Raw genomic sequence first — 24,236 nt, forward strand, 5'->3', positions numbered from 1 at the left:
TGTACAAACTCCCCCCCACAGCCCTGCATCCTCCCCACCCTACCCCTGGCCCAGGTCAGACCCTCCTCCTTCACCCCTGGCCCTTCTGCACCCAAACTCCCTCCCGGCCTCCCTGGAGGTCGCTGCCAGGCTGTGTTAGCCCGGAGCTCAGCGCAGGCCCGGTGCACCGGCTCCCATCCGGGTCTGCCAGACAGGCCCCCCGGGACAGGGCGCTTAGCGACGGGAGACAAAAGCCGCTTCTTGGAGGCGCTAAGCCCTGGCCAATTGGGAGGCTGCACAGCTGCGGAGTGCATGCCCTAGGCAGGCGCGCTGGGCCGGGGGGGCCTTGGGCTGAGGCCTCCGGTCCCGAATCCGGCCCCCCAGCGCCAGGCAGGCGGGGAGGAAATGTTCCCACGGGGCGGGAAGAAAAGGAGAGAGCCGGGGTGTGGCCCGTCACGCACGGAAGCCTCCGCTCCAGCTGGCTTTGGAGGAGCCCTGTGCCCGGGGGGAGGCAGGTACGGGGGGCGGGGAGGGGTTATATTTCCTGCCCAGGTAGCCCCAGGCTCTGATTTCAGCGCGGCTGCATCACGGTCCTTGCTCTGGGGCCGGGCACAGCCCTTTGCTCAGCTCCCTTCAGCCCGGGCCCCCTTCCTGGTTACTGTTTCACCTGCCCGGCCTTTCCCCGCCCATAAATACCACCCAGAACTCGTCTGGCAGCCGGCTGGGTTTCTCTGCACAGGCAGCAGTTTCGGTGGCCTCCGCCAGTTTCCTTCTGCCGGGGACGGAGCAAGGAGGGAGCCGAGCGGCCGATGCCCCCTGCGGCCGGGCTGGCAAACCCAGCAGGTGAGGCTTGGCTGTGTGGGGCAGGAGGGAGGGCCCTGTGCGGGGCAGACCCCCGCCCCTGAGGGGGGACCCGGCTCCTTCCGCCCCTGGGCCTGCCAGCCCCCTCCTCTCCCATCCCACCGGGCGGCAGCATGCGGACGCCGGCGGTGATGATCGTGGGGCTGGTCCTGTGCCCCTGCGGCCTGCTGCTGACCCTCATCAGCACCCTGACTCCCTGCTGGCGGCAGCTGAGCGGCATCACCAACAAGCCCCCGGACCTGGTCTATCAGCAGGGCATCTGGGACCTCTGCCAGGAGAGCCAGAGCAGCCGGCAGCGCCAGTGCGGCCTGGCCGACGACCTCGGCTACTTCTCCCAGCAGCCGGTGCAGGTGGCCAAGGGGCTGATGATCCCCTCGCTGGTGGTGACGGTGCTGGGGCTGGTGGTGGCTGCGCTGGGCGTGCGCTGCTGGCAGGAGGAGCCGCACTACCTGCTGGCGGGCATCTCCGGGACCATCCTCTTTGCCTCTGGGCTGATGAGCCTCATCCCCGTGGCGTGGTACAACCACTACCTCAGCGCCCTGCCTGCCCCCGCGGCCAACGCCCAGGAGGTGGGTTACAGCCTGGTGCTGGGCTACTTGGGCAGCTGCCTGGAGCTCATCGGGGGCTTCTCCCTGGCGCTCAGCCTCCACCAGAGCTGCAAGGAGTGCAGGAGAACGAAGGCGGCCGCCAAGTACCCCCACAGCAGCCAGCAGGGCCCCGCCGCCGTCCCGTCCCCCGACTTGGTGCCCTACCGCCAGAAGCCGGCTCCCCAGGCCTTCAGCAACCCCATGGACGTGCTGGAGGGAGAAAGAAGCTACTGGCGCCCCCCGCCCTGCGACTCCGACTTGTAGTCCCGCCGCGGCCGGTGCGGCCCCTGCCGCCGTGAGCAGCGAAACGCTAGCGGAGAGCAGCCCCGGCCAGCTGGAGGGCCAGGCTTGTGGCAGCAAGGACCTGTCCCTGCCTCTGGGCAGAAGGCGCCTCCCGCTGCAGCTGGGATGGTGGAGAGTTTGATGCTCCAGCCTGAAACTGCAGCCAAGTGACTTAGGATCCTCCATCTCCTTGCAAGTCCATGGGATTTAGGCTCCTCGTGGCTTACTTTGGGCAAAATGTTCAAGAGTCTCTAGGGCTTTTCAGTGGCAGCCCACCTTGAGGAGTGGGGCCAAGTGACTTAGGAGCCTGACGCCACTTCCCTGGGAGATGCTGGATATGCAGCGCTGGCGGGTACGCACCTGCAGAGTTTGGAACCTAAATATGGCCCCTAATGTTAGCCCCCCGCATACGGCAGCGGGATTTCCGCCAGGCCCCTCCGACACGGGAGCTGCGATTGCCATCACGTACCCCTCTGCAAGCAGCATTACGGCTGGGCTGCGGCCGATTCCTGTCCTTCCTTCACCGCTTTGCACAGAAGCGGGGGGAACGGGGCTGCTGGATTTGCGGGCTTGGGCGGGGCTCGAGGCGAGAGGTTTGAAGTACCATGTTTTAGGGACTCGGTCCGGGGAGTCGTTTTCCACTCGCCTTCTAGAAGGTTCTGGGGCCTTGTGGAAACCCCTGGCACCAGCCAGGCTTTCGGCGGAGGATGTTTCCCTCGACGCGCCCAGACGCTTGCTTGCCCTCCCCCCTCGGCCAAGGCAGGCTGCTCATCTTCCGGGAAGCTGGGGTCAGGATTTGGGGTGGCTGGGGCTGCCTAGGGCTGGGAACTGGGGCCATACCCCCAGGGTGAGTGTGGGGTGGCCTGCCCTATGCTTGGGAGGGAGGTGGAGGTGGCATAGGGGCTGGGGAGGCAGCGAGCGGGTGGTGGTGGGGAGGGGAGGGCCGGTCCCACTGGGGGCTTGCCCACTGCCCCGGAGCCAGTGAGAGATTACACAGGGCAGGGTGCGCCCAGCCCGGCTTGGTTATGGAATTGCTGCACTTGCGTGTGAAGCAGCAACTAAGAAAGGGCCGATTTAACGAGACACCAGAGACGGCTCTGGGCCCCTGAGCTATGCAACAATAACCCGTCGCCGGCCTTTTTACACCTACGGCCCTTTCTGAGCGGAAGGGCAAGCCAGGGCCTCTGTCCCCCCCCCCCCCCCCGGCCTCACCCTTCCGGGCTGAGACAGGGGTTCAGCAAGGGGTGTGGCTTCTGGGCTGAGAGGTTTGCCGTGGGGGAGGGGGCTCTAGGCTGGGGCTGGGGGCTCAGGCTGCTGCAGGGCAGCATTCAATTGCTGGCAGTGCCACCGGGCAGCGGCTAAGGCAGGCTCCCTGCCTGCTCCGGCCCCAGGCTGTTCCCGGAAGGGCCCAGGCTCCTGCGGAAGCCCCTTGGGGGACCACGAGGCTTCCCTGGCTGTAGGTTTTGGAGGAAAAACCCAAACAGGCCCCAGTCTAGTGGCAGGGCAGCACCACAGGGCATCCCCCGGCTCCCTTACCCCTGCCCCTCCCTGGCAGGCAGAGGGGGCCCGTGGGGAAGATCTGGGGCTGGCTTGGGTACCTCTGCGCATGCAGCCTTGGGGCAGGGGGCAGTGGGGGAGCTGCTGAGCCCCCCACCTGCTGAGCTGGGGGAGGGGTGCTGCCCACCTGTGGGTTTTGCTCCAGGCAAAGTGCAGCAGGGAGGAGGAGGAGCCTGGTTCTGGAGCACCACGGTGCTTCTAGCTGCCCGGAGCTGGGGCAGGCAGCCTGGGGCTGGCAGGAACCTGAGCTAAGCCAGTCACACGGAGCAGGGGTCCGAGGCTGGGGCCCCAGCTGAGCATGGTGGCTCCCGGGAGCCTGGGGCCAACGGCTCAGTTAGCACATGGAGCCTGTGGCAAGGCCTGACGTGAGGCTCTCGGACCATCGGCTCAGTCGGTGAGCGCGAGGCTCTGGTGTGACCGCACTAGGCCAGTGGAGTGGGGCCAGCCCCACCCGCACTGGGGGAGGCTACTTGCAGCTAAACCAAGTAGCCTACAGGTAGGGAGCTCAGGCCCCTGCCCCTGCAGTGGGGGCCTGGCTACAGGTTTGGGGGAGGCCCAAGGAAGGTGGCGAGTGCAGGGGGAGCAGGGGAGGGGCAGAGCGAGCTATCGGCGCCCGGGAAAGGGAAGGGAGGCCGGGGTTCTACACAAAGCGCATCCCTCCTGCTGTGCCCCGCGACAGCCTGGGACTTGGCTGTAGCGTCACCGAGCCCGGTAGCCTCCCAGGCCTCAGCCTGTGTTTGGTGCTGCTGCCTCACTGGAGGTTTCTGCCCTTGCACAGGGGGAGGAGGCCGGTCAGGCAGGAGCTCCCTTCTCAGAGCAGGCGGGGCAGGGCAGGGCGCTCTACCCAGAGGACAGCCCTCAGTGCCCCCGTGCTGACCCAGCCTCCTTGTGCGGGGTAGGGGCACAGCTTACCAGCACGTGCCCCCCAGTCAAGCTCTGCTCGGAGCAGCCCCTTCCGGCCAGCCACACCCCCATGTGCCTCCTGCAACTTCCCCTCCCCTGCTCATGAACCCCCCTTGCCTGGCAATGCCCCTCCCCTTGCTACCTCCCCCAGCTCAGCCTCTGCCCCTGCCCAGCACCACCCCCCCCCCACCTCCTGGCCCACTGCAACCCTGCTGGGACCCTGCCTCCTCTTCTCCCCCTGGATTCCCATCTCCTGTCGGGCTCTCTAAACAATCCCCCTCCTCTCCAGGCCCTGAACCCTCCCCACACCACACACCTGCCCAGGAACCCAGCCCCCTTGTGCTGTGTCCTGACACCCTCAGCCCTGCTTGGGACCCAGGTGAGTCTCCCTCCCCCGTGTCTGAGGAAGGGGAACACTGCTGTTCCCAATGCCTGTCCCCCCAAGACCCTTCCTGTCTGGGGTAGGAGAGTTTTATTAAAATTGGAACTGTGATCCCTTTAAAGAGGCTTTGTTTTAAATATACTTTTAAAATAAAATTGATAGGGCCTAAATTTATCAGAGCCTATTTAAATAACTAATTAAATAGAACATGTGTCAACTTTTAAAGAAATTCTACCAGTTCACTAGTACAAGTTGCCGCGTAAGCATCCAGCCCACGTTTACATCAGCAGTAGCATCTTCTGCTGGTGAAGAGAGAATGTTTTTAGCACTTGGGTTTATTGAGCTAGTTTGATTCAGTGATTAGTTCATTCACTATTGCAAAACCGAGAGTTGACAAAGCAGAAAAACTTGTTTTCTCTTTTCAGTAAAAAAAAAAACTGGTTATGAAAGCGTTCTAGCACCTTGAAGATCACGACTAGAATTGATCTGTTCAATTCACTATGGATATTTCCTTTGTTTAATAAATGAATTTTAGATGAAAAATGTTTGGATAATTTTGTTGTGTTTCACACTTAAGGTAGTTTTATTTCATACAAAAATTAAATGTGGTTTATTTTAAATAGAATTTGTCCAGACAGGAGTAGATGCAGATCATGTTTTAAAGAGTAGCCACCTTTTATTATTTGCTAAGTAGGGTAAAACTTGTCTCAAGTGTTCCTATTACATTTTTATTCTTACACACCATTTTGCAATCAGATTCTTTAAGTTTACATGTAAAGTGCCCAAATTGTGTAACTGTACTGAGTATATTCTTCTGGTTAGTAAATATGCCCAATTTGGTGCTTCTAGAGGTTATATTTATTTCTAAGTCAACATGTTTTAAGGAGTGCTTGGTTATTTCCATATTCAAAAGAGTATTATAATGTTAGTCTGTTATTTTTATGATAGTGCTAGTGCCATAAAGGGAAACTGTTACATGTTATAGTTTCCAGTCCACTTCTATATTTTATTAATTATATCAGCTTACACCACAGGAGGGGGGACTAGACCAGTTGTCTCCAACCTTTACACACCCAAGATCATTTAAGTCTCAGCACAGGTGAAGATCTACTGCCCTGCCCCACCCCTTCCTTGAAGCCGCACCCTCTATTCTCCTGTCCATCACTTGCTATCCCCAGCCCTTATAGACTGTTAAGCAGTTTAAGTTATGCAATATATAAAATTAAAGTCACATGTTTTTAGTTATGAAATAAATGGTCTGTTTAATTCATGCTATTTAAATGTCAAATGCAGCATTTACAAAAATAAATTTTGTTCTGTGCTTTTTAAATCTAAAATCAAGTATTGATAATTATATTTTTTCTTCCAATAACAGTCAGTGTGACACCTGTGACTGAACAGTATCTGCCAGTGTCTTGAAGTCTGGGTTGTAGTCTGAGATTGCTAGTCATATACAGTCCATCAGATGGGCATCTGATCCTGTGCTCAGCCTGGGAAGCTTGCTCCATCACAGCTGGAGCTAGACACAGCCTCCCTGGGCTGAGCACAGGGCAGCTGGGCTGGAGGGAAGAGAAGTGGCTGCCCGGCCAGCTGGCCATGGTGCTGAGCCAGGGTGCACCAAGCTCCACATGGGCAGGCACAGAGAAGCCGCCGGTCAGCTGGAGTGTGGGGCAGCCTCTTTCAGCTGAAAGCCACAGTCAGCTGGCTGGGGTGTTTCAGCCCTTCTGACCTCCCAGCTCCCACCATTCCTTGCAGCTACTCACCTGTGCTGTTGCTCGGTGAGTAGCTGCTCCTCAAATGAGGGAATCTAATGTAAATGTACTGCACAGGCACAGTTCAGCGAGGGCTCAAGAGCTACTCTTAGAGCCCCTGAGATCTACCGGTAGGTCACGATCTACTGGTTGGTGACCACAGGACTAGACCCGTTCTGGGCACCACCACAAGTTATACAAGTCTGCTGCCCTAGTCATGGGGTACAGATCCCAAAGAATGGAGCCTGCCATCTAGCTGCTTAGATCCTGAGCTTTCTGCAGACCTCAGGTCCCGGCTTCTGCAGTTTACCCCCAGGGTGCATGTGTTTACATGCTTCATTGCACTTGCTGCAGAGAGCACTGCCACATGCAGGCCCTTTGGCAAGAGGAGCCGTCTAGCAGCCCCGCCCCTCACAAGCTCACCTCCCCTGCTGGGCTCACGTGAGTATGCAGTGTTTCCAGCCTACTGGGACAGGTAAATACTGGGGTGCCCCTTTCACAGGAGCAAGGGGTCTGACCTGCCTCTATCCAGCCACTGTAGCCTCTGACAGAGCCTTCTTGTCAGAGGTGCCAGGACAAAAACCCCTGGCTGCCCCACAGGTCCCCCATGTCTAGGTGGGGCTCCCACTCCCCACTGGGACAGGCAGGTGCAGTTTCATTCCCTACCGACAGGGTGTGCCAAGCGCTGAGTAGCAGAACAGTCAAGTGCCATGAAGCCTTGTTCTACTGAAGGGCAAGAGGCTCTATGGACTCCTGCTCTATGGACAAGCAGCTATGGTTCCCCTTTGGCTTTACAGCCCTTTAGAAGCAGGCGTCTCTAGGGAACGTCTGGGAGAAGCCCAGCTTGTGCAGGTCCAGTTAAACTGGTCAGACATTCCTAGGTAAGAGCTGGGAGGGTGGGGTTAGTTTTACCCCCATTGAAACAGAGGAGCTAGAGTGATTTTTTCCATTTTAGAACCTCTTGGTATGCCCTGGGGGGTGGGGGGGAAGGGAGAAGAACAAGAGACCTCAAGTCTGTTCTGGTGGGGGGCTAGTATCAGCATTACCCATACTGCAGGCCCCCTGCTAACCCAGGCAGCAAGCCAAATTTGCAACCCGACACCAGTGGCTGCTCAGTCACTGTGGCACAATGCGAGGCTGCCCCAAATTGCTCCCTGCTACCCCACTGCAATTCAGATGCATGTTTGTCACACCACAGCCATACCTGAGAGAACACAGACCAAGCAATATTTCCCAACCAGCATCTCTCCCTCCCCCCGCGCACGAATACTGCTGAGGGATTTGGGGCCAAGACAAAGGATTCTGCCAATATTCCTTTATTGAGTGAGTTTCCAACATGAAGTTATTCTGTTTTCATAGGTGTTACCAGCTCCTGCAAGGAGAAGAGATGGTGTTAGGCTAATTCTGCCTTCTGAACACAACCTGTCTCCCTGACAGCCACCAGGGAACTGTGGCTGAGGACCTGGCTAGATTGCATGTGCACATTATAACAAAAGAATCACTGGCCCTTAGAGCCAAAGCAGAGGCCTTTTCTAGTCCTTAGAACAGTTGAATTCCAAGATGGAGAGAGGGGAAGAAAAGTTTAGCAAGCTGAGCTGCCAAGTAGCATTGGTTAGTACCAGGGCTCAAATTAGTCTACTTGCCCATGGAGAGTAGATTTTAGCCAGGTGGGGTGGGACTGCAATTTGTGCAGCTGGCAAGCGAGGTTCGCCAGCCACTCTGCAAGCCTGGTTAGTACCCCCTCCATGCACAGGAATATGGCTTTCAGTACTGCAAATGGCACATGTTTAGGCACTTCTTTAAAGTGCTTGGAGAAGATCTTCACTGGCACATTGGTCAGTAAAAGCAGCACTCCTCCCCCACCCTTAGAGATATCAGGGATCCCAGGTGTGGGCCTGCCTGAAATGTAGGTCAGGCCTGAGGGACTGGTGGAGTCTAGGGGCCTCTCCAAGCTGCCTCCTCACCTGTTCTTTGTCGTAGGCATCATTGATGAAGGTCTCACTGTTGGTGAGGTTCTCCTCTTCGCCCTGGTCGCTGTCCTTGTGGTAGCTGGTCAGAGTCCGAGAGGAGGCGGTACTGGAGGTCCTGCAGCAGGAGGGGGACACGTCAGTCTCAGTGGTACTCCCTTGCAGGGCGGTCTGGGGACTGAGGGCTGTTTGGCCTAAGGCCTAGTGGAGAATGGCTTTTGAATGAGTTGTGGGACACAAGCAGTGAGCACGGGGCATTCCTACAGCAGGGCCCACGGCACCGCTTGGCTCAGCCTGCTACCATGACGACTTGCCAAATCTCCGACTGGCCTGGGGCTCGTGGTGCCCCAAGGGGTCTTACCCCTTCCCATTGGCAGGGAGCACAGGCTTGGAGCGAGGCCACAGCCTGCTGGTAGGGTGGCAGATCTAAGCCACGGTGGTGTCAGATGGCCAGACTAAGGCCCCTGCCAGGGTGGGCTGCCAGCCTGTGACCTCTGGGTTAACAGCCAAGTTGCCTCGCTAGACTGTGGTATGCTACATTGTAGTGTGCTACAGCCTGCCTCAGGTGTGCTGTTATTTACCCCAGCCCAGGAATGTGGCTTTGCACCACTCACCCCTTCTGTGAGGGGCAGAAAGCAACAGCCCCTCCCCCCTGCCATATCTGGAGCATTGATCTAGCACTGTTAAGGAACTGGGATCTGACGTGGGGTTGCCTGTGGCAAGGCTACTCCTAGTGATGTGAGCACAAAGCTATTAGGCATCCAGCTTTAGTTTGGGAAGGCCACTGCTGCTACTCTAGTCAGGGTAGACGTGTCTGTACTCAAAGTGACTCTTTGAGTGTTACAAGATTGTAAGTACAAGCATTACAGCACATGGTGGCAGTCGCTTCGTGCGCTGTACATGGTCGTTTGGACTACACATGCTGTACTTCACTACACAGACCTGTACAAACAAATCATTGCTTGAAGTGTTTGTACTGACTTGGCTACCGCGGTCTCTAGGTTTACAGCCTGCTACAGAGTAGTTGAGGTACCCCTGCAAACACTGCTGCACAGACAGCGTCACGGATTTAGAGCCAAGTTTCAGGGAAGAGACCCTCCACCTCTGTCTAATACTAGCAAAACCACTGAGGCAAAGGCATGGAGCGTAGTTGCAGGCGGCTTGTAAGATGCCCTGAGGGTGCCAGTCAGTAGACCCCAGGTTATGGAGTTGAGGTTCTTCACCTCAGGACCTGCCCTAGATGAAGCTTCCCTCCCCACAGCAAGTTGTTCAATAGGCTGCATCTCTAGAGCACCCACTAGTCACATGGGCTGGTGGCTGCCGGCTGCCAAGCAGTGTGGCCAGACAAGTCAGAGCTGCTTGCCCTACACTGGGCGATTCACAGCACCAGAGCAGACTTAACCCCCCTGCACAACACTACGTCCGACACCTTGTTTGTGCTGTTCCAACGTGCATTCGGGAAGAGCCAGAACAGGCTCCCCCTAGCTTGGTGACAGTAGCCTACACAGCACTGGGGACAGTAATGCCAACACCTGCCTCCCACTGAAGCTAAATGAGTAGCCAGTGAGACAATTCTTCTGGAGAAGCTGGGGGGGAGAAGGAGGGTCTTACCTCTTCCGGGTGTACTGCCTCCTCAAGTAGAAGAAAGCCCCCACTGCTGCCATGACGACCAGCAAGACTACAGCTAGGCCTAAGACAACGGGACCAGTGGCAGCTTTGGCCTCTGACTTCTCACAGTAGTCGCCACTGTACCCCGGCATGCAGCTACACGTCACTCTGTCCTCCTCAATGGTGCAGTCCCCCCTCAGGTTACAGACTTCACTGCTGCATGGCTGGGGCTCAGGACCCCTTCCGATGCCCTCAAGTGACGGAGAAGGTTCTTCTGTCAACTCCCACGTACTAAGCGCCGTGGTCCTGCTTTCTCTGTAGGGGGGAGGCGTCAGGGCAGCCGGGGTTTTTCTTCTGGGGTATTTGGTCCCTTTGGGGGGCAGGTATCTGGAGCCAGTGATGGGTCTCTTGGCTGCTGTCTGGACAGGTGTTGGCACTAGCACTTCCTCTTTCCTTCCAAAGCCTGGCTTTGTCGGGGCTGGCAGTGTGGGTTTCTTCCTCTCCAGGTAGTCACCTACAGGAGGAGAGCGTGAGCCATCTCACTTGGAGGGCCAGGGCTGGATTGGCCTCAAGATGGAGTTCCCCACTGAATCATACAGAGCTTAAGTTGCTGGGGATAATTTATTGCATGAGTGCGAGAGCCCCTCCCATCTTATCTGGGCAGACGGAACAGTAGAGTCGGGGGCTCCTTGGTAGCCTTTGGCGGTGACTCAAAAGGGGTCTATTACCTCTGGTAGAAGTGTTAGTGTTCTAGGGGCACAGGAAGGGTCTTTCCTGCCCCCCTCGACCAGTGCTGTGATGGAGACCCAACACACCTTGCTGTCTACCACCTCCAACTGGAGAACGGATGCATGTTTCATATGGTCTACCAAGGAGGGATGGTCATGAAGGACTCAACTAAGCTAACAGGACAAGCCCCCATCTCTGAATGGGGGGGGGGGGAAGGGAAGATTATGGGCAGGACACTGTTCAACGGGAGGTTTCCTGTCTGCTGCTAGCCCTCTAAATGCGCCCCACTCAGTGGGGCACGAGTTACTCACAGGCCAGCTCATCCGATCCATCCAAGCAGTCATTGTGGCCGTCACAGGCTTGCTCCCTGGTGTAGCATTTCAGATGATCTCTGCAGGCTTTCAGGGACTCGGGGCACGTCACCACCCTAGTGCATTCAGTGCCATGCTCCAGACTGTACCCCACAGCGCACTGGCAGGTTCTGCCCTGAGGGTTTGGCAAGCAGAGCTGGCCACAGCCCCCGTTGTTCTCCGAACAGCCGTTACTCCCTAACAACCAGAGTAAAGGTGACAATGGTGACTCCCACAACACCCTCCTTAATGGAGGTGGTCTTCACTGTTCCTTTATATGTAGATCAAGCCCACCCAAGGAGACAAACAAGCAGATCCACACTAGGGATAGTCTTAGGAATCCACAGGAGTGTTTTAATTGGGTTTTATCAGGATTCCACCCCTGTATACCACACCAGCGTTTGACGCACCTTGTTGGGTGAACTTGCTGTAGATTTTTACGTCCACAATCTTCTGGTCCACTTGAAACCACCAGTTTTCCATGAGTTCCAGCTTGCTATGCCACACTTTAGTTGAGCCTAGCAGACAGGACACTGATTCAGTGTGGAAAGTCAGCATGCATGCACAAATGCAAAGCTACAGAAAGCGATAGCTTACTGCACCGATATGGGCAACTCCTTCTAGGCTATGAGGAGCTGCTAGAAATGGATGAGTTGGAACAGGAGTTGAGAGGTCTCCTCTACACCCATGAGGACGGGTCTTCAGGAAGACTGCTAGATCTGTCCCAGTCTACCTTCCAACAGGAGACTTTATAAGACTAGGATCCAAAGGCTGTACAGACAACCCCCCCCGAAGCAGGTTACATTAGATACTGCCTGCAATGTCCAATTTGTGCCACTGGACTCCAGTGTGTCTCTAAAGGAGAAAGATTCAAGTTAGTGAATGACTCTGTCTTGTTCTAATCTGGAAGAGACCTCAAGTGACATCCAGTACATGGTTGATAGCATCTTGGACTAGTTTGATGTGACTGGCTCAAAGGGACCTTGTTAAAACCCAGAAGCCCAAGCTGGATTAATTGGGTCCTTCCCCAGATTGTGGAAGAGACTCGTTTATAATTAAGCCAAGTTGAAGCCTAGAGGCAAGTGATCCCAAAGTCTCTGTAAGCCTAGGAGAAGGGGTCATCAATTTACAGCAGTGTTAGTTAGGACTAGTCTTATCTCCTGCCCCATAGGTTTTCATATTAGAGCGACCCATTCTAAGAGCTGTTCCCTTTGGACATGTTCCTTTTAGCACCGAGGGACATTAGGGGTCTGTCCCTGCAGCTGGCTTACCATTGTGGGTGGTTGTCCAGACCATCATGCCTTCGCCAGCTGCAAAGAGCGTAAGGCCATGGAGTCCTCCCCGAATTATCTGGAACTTGGCACCATCCAGCTGAATGCTTGCGACAACCCCTTTGGCTGCAAGGAGAAACATCTAGTTTGTGGATCAGAGATGGAGACTGGCCTCCATGTGTGATGGTCACCCAGCCTCACTGGGTTAGGCTGCTGCAGTGAGGTGCCATTGGCCACTGTCAAGTTTTAAAGCTTTTGAGGAGCTGCCACTCTTGTGGGGTGGTTGTGTGGAGACCAAGATGCAGGACAAAGTAGCCTGCTACCTGCATGTGAGGGCTCACTGCTTTGAGACCCCTGGCCTTGCCACCACCACCCCAAAACCAGTATGCTGCACCATACCAGTATCCAGCCACATCAAAGAACACTAGAACTGGAAGGGACCTCGAGAGGTCATCCAGTCCAGTCCTCTGCCCTCATCGCAGGACCCAGCACCATCTAGACTAGTGTTTAACTTTAAGATAGAGGAACACCAAGGATTGCAAGCAAGAGGTTGCCTGCCCCTTTAAGGGTGGCCATTTTGAATGGTTCTCCACAGCACCCCGCCGACTGCCTCGTGGGACAGGGTGGTGCAGAACAGTTTAAGCAACACTGATCTAGACCACCCTTGTCAGCGGTGGCCAAGCTGTCAGGCAGGGCAGTGTCATGTATTACATTAGCTGTTTGCTTTTAGGGCAGCAGAGACCAGTTTATGCAGCAATGCCACTGCGGTCAGAGCAGAATTTGGGTTACTGAGCCTGCAGTTGGAGCGGTGCCTTGTTTGGCAAAGGCAAGGCCAGCCTGTGGGAACTGGATTACATGGGCTTGTTAAGAGGCAAGACCCGTCAGTCTCCTCCACAGCAACTCCTTGCCCTGAAAAGTCTGCAGCTTAGGGGAGCCATGTTGGCCCACTTGTGTGGTCTCTGGACGAGCCAGGCCTCCTGTACTTACCCTGGTCAGCCCAGTAGAGCCGAGTGCCTAAGTCTCCAAAAGTCAGGCCCACGGGCATTTGGGCTTTCTTCCAGAGCACCTTCCGCCGGCTCCCGTCCATGGACGCGCACTCGATCTTTGAGCCGGCCCTCTGGCTCGCCAGGCCCCAGTCAGCAAGGCACATCTTGCTCGTGGGTGGGTGCAGTGCAATGGAGACCGGGTGCTGGAGCCCCTCGCTGATCAGCACCAGGGTGTAGTGTCCATCGGCCGTTGCCACGCGAATGTCCGAGTTCTGGCCGTCAACCCAGTAGATGTTGCCACTCAGCCAGTCGAGTGCCAGCGACACCACAGTGCCTTCCACCGGCACCACTCTCTTCCAGGACAGCTTGCCAAAATCCTTGATTCGTAACAGCCGGATGTAGCCGTCTTGCCGGTCTGCGAAGTAGAGGGACTTGTCCCGCACTGAGTAGTCAATGGCGGTCAAGTCGTCCACGTTGGTAAGAGGGAAGACTCGGTGCTCAGGAAGGGTCTCTCCCCTGGATGCAGGGGGCAGCTTTTTCAGATATACCTGGAGTGAAAAAACCCAGGTGAAATCTTGCTCTTCATGTGCTTTAAATCTGCGCTTTACTACAGGCTTGGGGAGGAGAGGGGCAGATTCCTAAGTCAGTTGATCATGGTTCGGGCCCCTCAGGGTTAGCTTTCATCTTCTAGATCAAGGGTTGGCCAGTTGCTTCCCAGCTCTGGCATGGGATGGAATTCCTCCTATTGCTGGGAGAACCCACCACATCTGTACATGCCCCTAGTTTGCCTGGCCGGTCACATTTCAAGCACCACACACCAGGTCCTGATTTCTACTTACCAGGAAACTGCTCTACAGTGTCTGCCTCCCAGGGTTGGGGTGGGGGGTGATTTAGCACATCTAGTAAGGGACTTGCAAAAACTGATTACTGGAGTCGTCAGTGCACTCACCAGGAGTAGGGGAAGTCGATGGGAGAGAGTTTCCCCCATTGAACCCTGCAGTGGGGATGCTGCAGAAATGCAGACCAAGGCACAAACTCCAGCTGTGCTATTCATGTAGCTGGAGCTGTGCATCTTAGTTTGCCTCTGCCACCCCCTCCCAGCACAGGCCTAGCCTGGGGTCTTTACCAGTTGAGCTGGCTGCAGTGACTTCACAGCATCCCACCAACAGAGCCGTTTCCTGGCTCGTTTAGGAAGCCGGGTGTTACAGGGTCTCAGGAGAGACCACTGCAGGTTATTGTACAGAATCTGCTCCGGTCACATCTCAAAGGAGACCCTATTGGACAGGCTTGTTCTGTCAGCCCTCCCCCGCAGCACAGCAGTACCTGAGTGATCACTGTTGGTGCCACCAGCAACACGAACGCAGAGTCCTTCAGCGGGATGCAGTTCTTCTCGTCAGCCAGCACGTCCCCGAGCGGACAGCGGCAGCTTCCTTTGTGGACTGGGTTCAGCAGACACAAGTGGGAGCAGCCAAGGCCCTGACAAGGGTTAGGGGCTCTTGGCTGTAGTGCTTCATGCAGGATCTACAAGAGAGGCCTGGCAGTCAGATCTCCTGATCCGAGTTCCCCGTGCAAGCCTGCTGGTGGCTTGCCTCATGCAACTAGAGCCCAGAAAGACCACCACAGGGAGAGGTTAGTTTGACTAATGGAGGCCCAGCAAGGCGAGCAACAGGTGGGAGCAGTTTTGAGGAAACAAGCTAGCAGCACTCTACTACAGAGGCGTTAAGGAAAACAAGCCCAGAAGATCCATGCAGGATTAGCTGCTCCAGATGGGTCCTTGTACAGGATAACCACCCCTTGACCCAGATCACATCTGCATTGTCCAGCCCTGCCTTAACCAGACCAACGATGGCGGTCTTGCCTGAAGTGTGGATTTCTAATCAAGCAAATCCAGACCTCATTTGAGTCTGGTGCATGTCCACACAGGCCGGGACAACAGGGGAGAGTTTAAGAGTCAGGAATGCTTTAAACAATCGTGTTGGAATATGATCTAGTGAAGCTGCTAAGGACATGGGGAGAAGCTTGGTACGGATATGTATTTCTGACAAGCAAAAAAGACACACAGCTGTAGCACTGTCAAACAAGTCGATTGTTTTTGGCAACAGCCTGAATAGCAGGATGTATCCCAAATATGGGCATAATAGGTATCCTGAAGTTGATTAAGCCGTTAACACCTGCAATCAAGAAGTGGTTAAGTCTCTGGAGTGTCCGTTTCCCTGGGATCTAAACATTGAACCCCACGACAATCCTTCGCACCAGGAGGGTGTGGTTAGAGGAAGTCAGTTGGTCCACACAAGGGGGGGGGTCAAGTCTTAGACTTGTTCTACCAGTCACCATAGGTGCAGCCATGTGGGACCTGGGGAGCCATTTGAGTCCCAGTATTGGTTAGTGATTCTTCCTAGATGCTTGGCTCTAAGGGGCAACCCCTCCCTTTGGGAACCAGGCAGCGTCCAGGGAATTGTTGGGTCTGGATCATTAGCCTCTTCCCACTTTTGGCACCTAATGTGGGGCGGGGAAGCATCACTGTACTGCATAGCGAGTTAGTGTCTGCTGAGCGCAGGTACCTTTAGGCCATAGGGCTGCCCATGGCGCTTGACCAGCACAGCCCGGTTCTTGCCAGTCCTTTTGTCCACACTCTGCACCGTCCGGGTCTTCATCTCCGACCAGTAGACCTCATCCTCAAACACCGTTACCGAGAAAGGGCTCTTGATTTGGCTCAGCTGGAACACCTAGGAGAGAGGGTCAGGCCATCAGCCATGGCAGGGCTAAGGCAGGCGGGCAAGCCCCTAACAGACGGCCCAGTACCTTCATGTCAGTGCCATCCAGGTGGGCAGAGCCAATGCAGTGGAGCTTGTCATCGGACCAGAAGATCCTCCAGCTCAGGAGGTCGAGCGCTATGCCGGTTGGCCAGCCCAGCCCTTTGTCAATGATGATTTTCCTGTTGCTGCCATCCATGCCGGCTCGCTCTATTTGAGGTCTGTCCCCTATTTCGGACCAGTACATTAAGCTGTATGGTGGGAGGAACAGGAGACGTCAGCCACTGTTTCACAGTGAGGATGTCTGCACAAGCAGCTCCCTGGTTATGGGTTGAGGGTTCTGCGCTATGGGCGAGAAGTGGAGAATTTGTTCTGACTATTCCCTTCACCCCAGACTGCAGGAGAGGTTTTTGGAGTTACTTCAGGCTTGGTGCCTTGAGCCACACCACAGCCCAGCGGCTGTCTGAGCCGTTGAGAACACATTTTTCTAACAGTTGCAAGGGCACAAGCCTGCAGACTTTAGACAAGCCACGCTCATCCCCTGCCCTGCATCCAGGAGGCACCATTCGTTTTGGTCAACTCATCCTTCAGGAGAAGGCTTGGAAGAGCCTAGGGGTAGGTCTCCACAGTGGTGCTATTTTGGGATAACATCTGTTGCCTTCTGCGCTGGCTACACAAGATTATTTCTGAACCCATTCAAAGTGGGCTTATTCGGCTTCCTGCGAGCCATGGGGCATGAGGTTTGAGGCTGATGCCGGAATAACGATTTTGAAATTCGGCGCTGTGCAGACGTGCCAAGTTTTGAATGGGCTACACCTTTTGCCTAGCTCAGTGGCATCGCCTATTTCACGGTGCGTGCTACTGTGTAGCTGTACCCCAGCTGGTTTAGATTGCCGGCTCCTCTCCGGCAGAGAGGCAGCAGCTACACGCTAGCCAGTGCTCTGGGCACTGTCTGGCACCACACAGCAGTGACAAGCCTGACAGCACCATGCTCTGGCTGTCTGAGCTGGTACATGGTGCAGAGGAATGCACACACTGCATTGGCTATTAGCCAGGGGGTAGGAATGGGGTCCCTGGCCTGTCAGAGGCTGGTGGACAACAGGAGACAAGTCGCTTGATCATTGTCTTTGGTCCACCCCCTCTGAGGCACCTGGTGCTGGCCACTGTCGGCAGACAGGCTACTGGGCTAGATGGACCTTTGGTCTGACCCAGTACGGCCGTTCTTATGTTATGATCTTACTGGTGCTGTGCAGCCAGGGCCATGCAGTTCTGGCTGGAGGCAAGCTGGCTGAAGGAAGTACTGCCCAGCTTGGGGCTTAGAGGGAAACAGCCCTCACGTTGTGGCCAGCCCGGGGCTCGTTCGCCTTGCGCCCACCAGCAGGGCAGCCGCACTGGCACAGCACGGAGGACGAGCAGGCCAGCGGTAGCTGCTGCACAGTGAAGACAGCAGAAGAGGCCTTACCCTGGCAAAGGCTGCAGCACCAGTGAGCGAGGCTGGTCCAAGCCCCCATCCAGGACCACGGTGTACTCTGCGTGGCCTCGCCATGTGGTATTCAGCCCAATGGCCAGCAGCTCGCCTGCTATCCCATCCGTCCAGTACAGGTTCCTCCCGACCCAGTCCACAGCAATGCAGTCTGACTTGATGCCTGAAACCAGAGAGCCACCTAGAAGTTAGTTTTCCTGCAGAGGGTGGAGAAGGGCAGGGGCCCATCATGGTAGCTGTGCCCTGGAGTCTATGCAGCCTCCTCCAGACACTATGGGCACAGAAGCAGCTAGATGCTCAGCCTGAGAACAAGGTGACAGATGAAGGTGCATGGTGCTCAGGAGTTGCCCTGCCTCCTTTACCAGGCACAGTGTGCCAGAAGGGGACCAGCCTCTAGCTAAGTGGCAGATGAGTTGACAGCTGTTATCTGTGGGCAGACAGACCAATGCTATGTCAAAGACAAGCAGAGTTGCCAGTTAGGCAGGGGATGCAGAGACCAAGGAGTCTGGAAGCTGCAGGGTGGTTGGGCACCTGGGAGTTTCATCATGGGCCAAGCAAGAATGAACTAAAACCTATCACCCTTCCTGACACTCTTGGAGGTCTAGTGCAGAAGGAAAGCCAGGCGTGAACCAGGCCTGCAGGCAGTCACCTGTCTGCCAGTGCTTCCCTTCCTAGAGAGGGATGTACATGGACGTGGGAGTCCAAGTTCCAGGTTGAGAGACTCTGGGCAGTGTTGTGGTTACTTTACCCTGATGGCAGCTAGCTCCATGGGTGAGACACCTGGCTTGTCTGGGACACCACTCGCTGACCAGATGGAGGGCAGCGATACTCAGCCACTGCCTGCAGCCTTGGACACTACAGACCCAGGGAGTGACTCGCCCAGGGCAGGCTGTGCCCTCTGCTACACACTGGGAATAGCTGCAGAAGGAGCCAGGAACGCCCTCTTGGCCACTCCTCCAGAATTTGAGGATGCCGATTGTAGTAACACATCTAGGCCAACCTCCAGAGCCTTGTGACCCCCTGTTGTAGCCCCAGGGTGCAGGCACCAGTAAGTGGAGTGCCTCATCACTAGGCTGTGTTTTCCCTGTGCAGTGTTGGAAGCAGCTCAGCCTGTCTAGGCTGCAAGGCAGGCCCCAGAGCCCTTCTAGCGGCTAGTGATCACTGCTGGATGGGGTGGAGGGTATGTTTAGGCCAAGCCCCCCCCCACCCTACCTTTCACAAGGGTTCCCCCCCCACCCTACCTTTCACAAGGGTTCCTTTTTTCTTGGTCTTCATGGCTATCCATTTGATGCTTTCTGCATTGAGATCCATCCAGAAGACCTTCTGCTCCACCAGGTCGTAGTCGACAGAGAAGATGATCAGGTTCCTGTCCGTGGCCGTCAGGACGTCCTCTTCCAGGTGCCGGAGCCCGTAGAGCAGTAGCTGAGACTGGATGGCCACCAGCAGCATTGGCTCAGACCCTGCAATCGCAGCCCAACCCGCAGGAGTGTTAGTTCCTGAGCCAGCTTGTCTTGCCCCGTCCCAGCCAACCCCCACTCACTGCCATGGGGGAGGCATCTCCCCCTAGTGCCAAGCTCCCTGGTGCCCAGAGACAGGAGTTGAGGGCGCTGCAAGAGCATTGAGCGGACGGCCTGGAGACCAAGGGCCTCAATCTGCAGCACTCCAGGCAGGACAGCCCCACAGGGAGGCAGTTCTGCAGGGGAGTCTGTCAGCAGCATCAGAGCAGCCCCCTCCGCCGCCAACAGGGAAGTGCCAAAGCTGGGCCCTAGGATCACTGGCTTCCTCCGTGCCTGAGCCCCCTCGTGTTGCATGAGCTACCCCCCGCCTTGCATGGGATGGAAGAGGCCAGCAGCTCAGCATGAGGTATCTGCAGAGCAGCAGCTACCCAAGCCGTGGCCGTGGCCTTGTGGGGCCCACGAGCCAGGAAGCCCAAGACCGAGAGGCGCTTGGCTGTTCCAGGATGCCCAGAGTCCCACCTGCACCCTCCTAACGGTGCAGAGGGCAGAGCGCAGTGTCAGGAGCCTGACACCAGACAGGACCAGGACTCCAGTGGCCAGGCAGTCCTGGTGGGCTCCGGTTCCCCAGACATTGGCTGGGGAGCTATGCCTACCGGGCTAGGCTGCACGGGTCGGGCTCTGACGGCCCCAGGAAAGGGGCTGCATTTGACCTGGGACATCAGGGCTGTGCCGTCTCACCTGTCACTTTACACTTATGGGCGTCGGGTTCCAGCAGGTAGCCCGGGTGGCAGGTGCAGCTGTAGCTGCCGTTGGTGTTGACGCAGGTCTGGCTGCAGGGCGCCTGCTCCTGGCACTCGTTGACATCGGCGCAGGAGATGCCGTTGCTGCTCAGCCTGTAGCCCCTCCGGCAGGCACACCTCTGAAAGCAGAGTCAGCCGCTCACCCCCTTCCTCCACCCCTGGCCTAATGGACCTCAGTGCTCCTGGCCAAAGGGTGCCCAGGCCACACGCCAGGGAGAGGGGCTCCTTTCCCTCAGCATGAGGAGCTGCTTCCCCTGCTGGGTGTGGGAGCTTCAGGCAGGCATCCAGCTGGCTCCGAGTTACCGGCAGCTGCCCACTCACCCTGCCTGGGTTGTCCCAGGCTGGGAGCTACTGTGGCTGGCTCAGGAGCCCAGCACACACTAGCCAGTCTTCCAGCCCACTGGGGCTACCAGGTAGCTGGCAAGCTCCCCATTTGGTCCTCCCAGGCTGCTACCCTGGCTGCTCTTGGTGCTGGTGGAGGAAAGGGAGATTTGGCCCCATTCAAGTCCCAGCTGTGGCCCTTGACTCAAAGGCTCATCCAGCTGGGGCTGGCCCCAAGGACATGGGGAGGGGTCAGCATGAAGAGGCCAGGTGCTCTGTTTGGTGTCAAGGCTGGCACAGCCAGGCAGAAGGTGCTACAGGACCGGTCAGCAGCAGCACCCCTGTAGGGCGGCTGGCAGACAGCAAGATCAGGGCTCCCTGCCCCTCCCTCAAGGTGGAGGAGCCCAGTGGAGCATCACCCCCAGGCAGCCTGGGCCAGGCAGGAGTTTGAGACTCACAGGCCCATCGGGAGATGGGTAGCAGATCTGGGCACAGAGCCTCCCGCACGGCAACAGGCACTTCCCGCCTTCGTCCGAGCCGTCCGCGCAGTCCCGTGCGCCATTGCACACCAGGGAGTAGTTGAGGCAGGCGTGCGTCCTGCACAGGAACTCGTGGCCCTGGCACTTCCGGGGCTCACCTGTCGGGACAGACTCATTGGCTACCGCCACGGGCCAGAGGGAGCCTTTGACACCGCTCTGGGTGCGCATCAGAGTCCGGGGAGATGGAGGCTCCACCCACAGGTCAACATCTTAACATGGGCCAAGGCTACTGGCCCAGTGCAGGGCATTGCCTACAGTGCAGTGTACTGTGTACCAGGAACCCACATTACGTGGCTGTAGGCCTGTTCAAGTCCAGCCACCGACAGGCTGAGGAATCCTGAGCCTAGAAACCCTCCTTTTACCCAGGGGGTCAAACTGCTTCCCACAGTGGAGTGACTGAAGGCAGTTTGGGGAGGGGGGAGAGGAGAGAACCTGATGGGTGTAAGTTACACAAAGAAGGGGAAATTGGCCTCCATTTTTGCATGGTCAGGGCCATAGTGTCTCAGGTGATTTTCAATTGGATTCTAGTTCATGCATTATCCTTTGATTAGTCCCAGCTGTAGAGCAAGGCCGAGGAGTTGGACCCATCAGTGCCCAAGTGAGTGAGGGGTGCAGGCTGAGCAAGACCTGGAAGCTCTCCCAGTCTAAGGCGCATCCAGCAAAGCAACAGCTTGGCTGCAGGGCTAAGGGAGTCCTAGAGGCGTCCTTACATCCCATCTCGTCGCTGCCGTCGCCGCAGTCTCTCTCCCTGTCACAGCGCCAGAAGTCAGGCACACACTGGTCTCCACTGCCACAGGCCCACTGCATTGCACCACACTCCAGGGTCTCCCGCTTGCAGCCCTGCGGGGGAAATGCAGCATGCGGTGAGGGTGCCGGGCAGGCACAGCGCGAGCCCTGTAGTGCTAGGTGGGCCAATGCCTTGTCTCCACCCCCCCCTCCCCCCAGAGCCAAGAGGGCTCTAGCTGATCAGAGAACTAGCCTGGAGCAACCCTGGGGAGACAAGGCCTTAGACAAGCATGTAGGCCGGTGTAGCAGGCCTCCAAGAGGAGCCTTATTTGAAGCTTGCTCTGTTTAGGCAAAGCCACGCTGTGGGACAGTGTCTCATACTGGCAGAGTCAGCCACTGGGCACTAGTTTTGGTTTCTAGGCTAGGAAGTGCCCCATTATGCTTGGGGGAGGGGGAAGAGCAGTCAGGGAAGCTGGTTTGCACAAGGGAAGGCTCTGCTGAGCCTTCAGTGTCTGAACAAGCTAACACGGGCCAGGCCCCAATGGCCTTAGTGTCCAACTGACCCTCCATCCCCCCCAGCGCTAGCCGCAGCCTGTGTGCAAGGCAGCTAGGCCTGGACTCACGGGAGAGCCCCAGCAAGTTGCCGGCCACCAATACCTGCTCGTCCGTCCCGTCCTTGCAGTCAACATCCCCGTCACAGACCCAGTCCGCCAGCACGCACTCCCCGCTCCGGGGGCACTTCACCTCCCCCAAGGGGCACAGCAGGGGTCTGGGGACGGCACAGTCCTCCTCATCCGAGTGGTCCTTGCAGTCCTTGTCCCCGTCGCAGCGCAGGGAGGACGAGATGCACTGGCCACTCTTGCACTGGAACTCTGCCTGGCTGCACTCCTCCCACACTGCAAGCCAGAGGTCTTGTTGGAGGGGAGCTCGAGGGGCTTGCCGGAGGCTGCCCTAGACTGGGCACAGGTGCCCAGCAGGAGTGTGCTGGGGGACGCCCATGGTGGAGCAGCCTAGGTTAACCAAGGACTAGGCCAGCTGACCTCCGGCTGTACTAGCCACATTCTGCAGGGAAGAGCAATGACTCCAGCAGCCAAACTGCAGCCTTGGAGGAGCCACTGTGGTTTGGGCCCTTGTAGAGGTGTAAAGCAGCTGGTCCAGGGACTGGGGAGGGGCGTGCGCTGAGAAGCATTATCCCTGGAGCACATGGCTCCGCAGAGAGGCCCACGCCTGCCTGACCCTGCCCGGAATCCCTACCTCCGAGAGCCAGGACGCCCCAAGGCCTCCGTGCCAGCCTTACCGCAGCCCTGCTCATCAGCCTCGTCCAGGCAGTCCGGGTGGCCGTCGCAGAGCCAGCTCTCCGGGACGCAGCGTGTGTGGCCGTCACAGCGCCGGGCGCAGTCCTGGGTGGGCTTCCAGCAGTCGAGCTCGTCCGAGCCATCCGGGCACTGCGGCACGCCATCACAGCGCTCCTGCTCCTCCAGGCACCCGGTCCCGCTCAGGCACCTGAATTTTCCTGGAAGGGGGGAGGGTTAGCCAGCCATGCACATGGGGGGATGCTGACAGCAATGAAGGGTCCTGCCTGGGCAGGGCAGGTAGCAGTCAGAGGGTTGCTGCCCCACAAGCTGCAGCTAGCTGGTGGGGCGTGGGAGCTGGTTATCACCAGGCATCTCTGCTGCCCAGGAAGGAAGACAGACCAGTCTCCCCTTTGCCCTCCGGGAGGCAGACTTCCCATCCCTGGGAGGAGGGACAGCATGGCCATTTGCTACATGAATCTCTGCTCACATGAGTAGATTGCCTGCCTGCCCCCCCCCCCCCCCCGGTAGCCATGCCGGCCCCAGGCACCCACACGGCCTGCTGAGTGAGAAGGCAGACCAGTCCTGCCAGACACCCCGAGCTCTTGCTGCATCCTTACAGCACGGCCCAGGGCTCAGATGTACACATCAGTCCCTCCCTGTGCAGGCAGGGCCAGCTGTTGCTGGGGGACCAGGGGAAGCCAGGTCTGGATCCATGCCCAAGCTGGGGCTGCCTGGCTGAGGTGGCACTTTAGTGCCACTCACTGTGCGTGGTTAGGAACCAGGGCAGCAGGAGCTGGGTTCTGACCCAAGGCTTCCTGCCTGACACTGGAAAGGGATGTAGGGCAACAGGCAAGTCTGGCTGAGTTCTGTTTGTGCTGGAGGCATCTCTGGCCTGCCCAGGTGCATGATTGTGCCTGGGGAAGGGCAGCCCTGCCCCCTCCCTGCCTAGAGTCAGCCTCCAGGTGCTCCCAAGAGATGCCCCCCTGCCCATCCCTCTGGCTAGGGCCAGAGGGCATGCGCCTGTGCAGATGTGTACCTGGAGCATTGCACAGCTGGGCACAGTCCTCTTCATCAGAGCCATCCTTGCAGTCCCTCTCCCCGTCACACAGGTACTCCTGGGAGATGCACTCGGACCCATCGCGGCAGGGGAGCCAGGTGCGGGGACAAGACAGGGGGGGTGGCATGGTGGTAGTGGTCTCCAGAGCTGCTGGGGCAGCAGTGCTTCTGGCTGCTGGCAGGGGAGCCGTCACTAGCAGGGGAACAGTCACGGGCTCGGTCATGGGCTCTGGAACTAGAAACTCTGCAGGTGAGTGGTGCCCAGGCCCTGTTACGTCCCCCAGATGGTTTTCAATGTCCAGGGATTTCACTGGTGTGTACTGCAGTGAGGGGGGTTCTCTCCCTCCAGCCTGTCTCCCCTCCCAGGGCTGCCTGGTGCAGGGGGTTGCACATGTTCACATGAATGGACTGGAGCCTCAACTCTAGAGGCCATATAGTACTTTTAGCCAATAAGGCCATGTCACCACTTATGCAAGGATCAATGCTCTGGCAATCCATCCTCCAGTGTGTGATTTAGCAGGTCTAGTCAAGCCCCACTAAATCAAACCCTGAGGGCATGCATTGGTGGTGCCAGTACTCTACGGTCAACTTCC

General features: G+C 57.3%; 2 protein-coding genes across 4 annotated transcripts in view; one reads left to right on the forward strand and one right to left on the reverse strand.

Moving 5' to 3' along the window:
- The first annotated feature begins 422 nt into the window (after positions 1 to 422).
- On the forward strand, positions 423 to 5,851 carry CLDN23 (claudin 23). The gene has a single exon (XM_025185781.2). It carries the CDS (start codon positions 954 to 956, stop codon positions 1,689 to 1,691), a length of 738 nt encoding a protein of 245 aa, XP_025041566.2. The 5' UTR covers positions 423 to 953; the 3' UTR covers positions 1,692 to 5,851.
- Positions 5,852 to 7,602: 1,751 nt separating this feature from the next.
- LOC102458289 (prolow-density lipoprotein receptor-related protein 1-like) overlaps positions 7,603 to 24,236 on the reverse strand; it is a 35,577-nt gene continuing 18,943 nt past the window's right edge. For 2 of the 3 annotated variants that reach the window (XM_075929348.1, XM_075929345.1), the window contains 18 exons: positions 23,624 to 23,878; positions 22,590 to 22,805; positions 21,950 to 22,188; positions 21,277 to 21,406; positions 20,486 to 20,664; positions 19,645 to 19,825; positions 18,691 to 18,909; positions 17,429 to 17,612; positions 16,016 to 16,217; positions 15,775 to 15,939; positions 14,537 to 14,734; positions 13,215 to 13,761; positions 12,228 to 12,353; positions 11,367 to 11,474; positions 10,918 to 11,154; positions 9,881 to 10,391; positions 8,267 to 8,387; positions 7,603 to 7,674 (listed from right to left, as the gene is read on the reverse strand). In XM_075929348.1, the coding sequence (XP_075785463.1) occupies positions 7,645 to 7,674; positions 8,267 to 8,387; positions 9,881 to 10,391; positions 10,918 to 11,154; positions 11,367 to 11,474; positions 12,228 to 12,353; positions 13,215 to 13,761; positions 14,537 to 14,734; positions 15,775 to 15,939; positions 16,016 to 16,217; positions 17,429 to 17,612; positions 18,691 to 18,909; positions 19,645 to 19,825; positions 20,486 to 20,664; positions 21,277 to 21,406; positions 21,950 to 22,188; positions 22,590 to 22,805; positions 23,624 to 23,878 (3,848 nt within the window). In that variant the 3' untranslated portion in view covers positions 7,603 to 7,644. The remainder of the gene's footprint in view (positions 7,675 to 8,266; positions 8,388 to 9,880; positions 10,392 to 10,917; positions 11,155 to 11,366; positions 11,475 to 12,227; positions 12,354 to 13,214; positions 13,762 to 14,536; positions 14,735 to 15,774; positions 15,940 to 16,015; positions 16,218 to 17,428; positions 17,613 to 18,690; positions 18,910 to 19,644; positions 19,826 to 20,485; positions 20,665 to 21,276; positions 21,407 to 21,949; positions 22,189 to 22,589; positions 22,806 to 23,623; positions 23,879 to 24,236) is intronic. The other variant, XM_075929347.1, reaches the window with a different exon arrangement.

Source organism: Pelodiscus sinensis, chromosome 5 (assembly GCF_049634645.1).
Source record: "Pelodiscus sinensis isolate JC-2024 chromosome 5, ASM4963464v1, whole genome shotgun sequence".
NCBI classification, from domain to species: domain Eukaryota; kingdom Metazoa; phylum Chordata; order Testudines; family Trionychidae; genus Pelodiscus; species Pelodiscus sinensis.

Excerpts from the sequence above, each read along its gene's own strand:
- CLDN23 (XM_025185781.2), top strand. The coding sequence starts at position 954 with ATGCGGACGCCGGCGGTGATGATCGTGGGGCTGGTCCTGTGCCCCTGC.